Here is a 2101-nt window from a genome sequence, read left to right as displayed (position 1 = left end):
CCCTCCTGCTATATCTATTTGTAGTTCTGAAAAGGTCAGTTGCTCTTTGAATGTTGAATGATACTAGTGAACCATGACCGTGGATAAGTGGTCATTTTCATGTCTCGCCATTTTGCTTGACAGGTTTTTCCTGATGTACCTCATCAACAAAGATGAGACAGAACACACTGGCCAGGTATGGAGCTTGTCACCCTTTTGTCCCCTTAGTCCTGAGAAAATGTTGCTTGTCATTTCAGGAACTAAAGGTTACTATATATTGACCCGTCTGTTTGTCTGTCTGCTCCCTCTAGGAGTCATACGTGTGGAAGATGTACCAGGAGAGGCAATGGGACTTTTTCCCCGCTGGAGACTGTTTCAGAAAGCAATATGAGGATCAGCTTGGATAGTGATGACAGACAGGATTGCAGTCCTACAGAGAGCTGCTCCAGATCCACTCCCACTTCCTCTTAACAGCTGAGGACGGTTGATAACCGCCTATTGCCTCCTTGAAATGTGTGAGACTGACTAGAGGAGAGGGGAGATGCTATCTTTCATATGACGGAATAACCATTTTCACATCAACATCAAATGTACTTCTACATGTTACCTTTGGTACAGAGAGTGATTTTACCACAACCTGCCCAGACATTTGATTTCAGTTTGGTACTATTTTTTCATTGTTTTTTGACAAGGTGTTGCCTTTTCCTCCACATAACCCAAACCATTGCACAAATGTTTGTCTTTTTGAGAAACACTGGGTTGTGTGGGGTTATGGGACAACGTGTGAGTCTGGGCCCGTACGAATATGCACAAGAAGACTACTTCAATATTTCAAGAATGATGAAAATGACACTTATGCCAAAAGATAGGGGGAATTTTTACAGAGAGACAGTGTGATATAAGAACGTTTTTAAGATGTTGTTACAGTCTCGTGCTTGCAGAGATGAAGTATTGAATATAGAGGACTTGACAAGGTGAACGGTTTATTATATGATGAAATGCCTAAATCAAGTACTGATGAAGTGCCTTATCTACATTATGACACAGCTATGCAAAACCATGTGTTTTTCTTTCTGAGATGGAAGTGCAGTAGTTTTCCTGGATAGCTGTTCAGAGTCATTTGTTTGTGGCTTATGTTTTTCATTTGAAAAAGTATGAACAGTATTGAGTTTTTTGCCAACTGCAGCGTCCTAACTGCAAACGTACATGGTACAAAGAATATAAATGACACACGTCTAAGTATATCACATGTCAGAATTTATTAAACACCTTGAAACAAAAACAACAACAAAATAAATTGCTATTGTATGGCCATTTGTATGTAGTAACTTTGCTGAACCGTGCATTTTTTCTGAAGGGAAAATAAAGAAATGAATGCAATAAATGAAGTCTCTTCACACAGTGTTTCTTTAAGGATTTGATTAAACTTTTTTTGCTATTGTTAAGGACAAAGTATGTAGCCTACAGTACAAACTACACTCTTAGGAAAAAAAAGTGCTATCTAGAACCTAAAAGGGTTCTTTGGCTGTCCCCATTAGGGAACCATTTGAAGAACCCTTTTTGGTTCCATGCAGAACTATTTTGGTTCCAAGTAGAAACCTTTTGGGTTCCATGTAGAACCATTTCCAAAAAGGGCTCTACCTGGATCCAAAAAGGGTTCTCCTATGGGGACATCCGAAGAACCCCTTTGGAACCTTTTTTTCTAAGAGTGTACAGCAAGCTTGCGTGTCATATCTCACTGTCCAGTTGGTCCTCTACTGACCCCTACATCATGTCCCAACGTCACTCTGAGTTCATATCAGGGGATTTAGAGTTTTTTAAAGCATTGCATCATTTCCTCCCAAAAAATAATATACATGTGAAGCTGAGCCTCTGGCTCTCTACCCATAAACATGGCCTACAGTTTAGACCTGACTGTTACAGCTTAGATCTGACTGTTAGGTGTTAGCTAGGGTGGCCTTGAAGGTTTACCACATTCAGTCTCCACATTAGGTATTTTAAGCTTTGTTATTAGTAAGATAGTATAATCAGTCCTAGCTTTAGGTTTTAGCTAGTAGCTAGAGTAGTGTTGGTCAGTACCTGTCCAGTCGTAGCAGGGTGCAGGTGGCATGCAGGACATAAG

General features: G+C 40.1%; 1 protein-coding gene across 1 annotated transcript in view; it reads left to right on the top strand.

Annotated features, from left to right (window-relative positions):
• Nucleotides 1–1317, top strand: part of LOC139375249 (ryanodine receptor 3-like) — a 158999-nt gene extending 157682 nt beyond the window's left edge. The window contains exons 102-103 of the mRNA XM_071116859.1: nucleotides 124–175; nucleotides 291–1317. Of these exons, the coding sequence (XP_070972960.1) occupies nucleotides 124–175; nucleotides 291–386 (148 nt within the window). The 3' untranslated portion in view covers nucleotides 387–1317. The remainder of the gene's footprint in view (nucleotides 1–123; nucleotides 176–290) is intronic.
• The last annotated feature ends 784 nt before the right edge of the window (nucleotides 1318–2101 follow it).

The sequence above is a fragment of the Oncorhynchus clarkii genome, chromosome 19, assembly GCF_045791955.1.
Source record: "Oncorhynchus clarkii lewisi isolate Uvic-CL-2024 chromosome 19, UVic_Ocla_1.0, whole genome shotgun sequence".
Classification (NCBI taxonomy): Eukaryota; Metazoa; Chordata; class Actinopteri; order Salmoniformes; family Salmonidae; genus Oncorhynchus; species Oncorhynchus clarkii.
The sequence above is the reverse complement of the archived record's forward strand: the minus strand, read 5'-3'. Positions and strand labels throughout refer to the sequence as shown.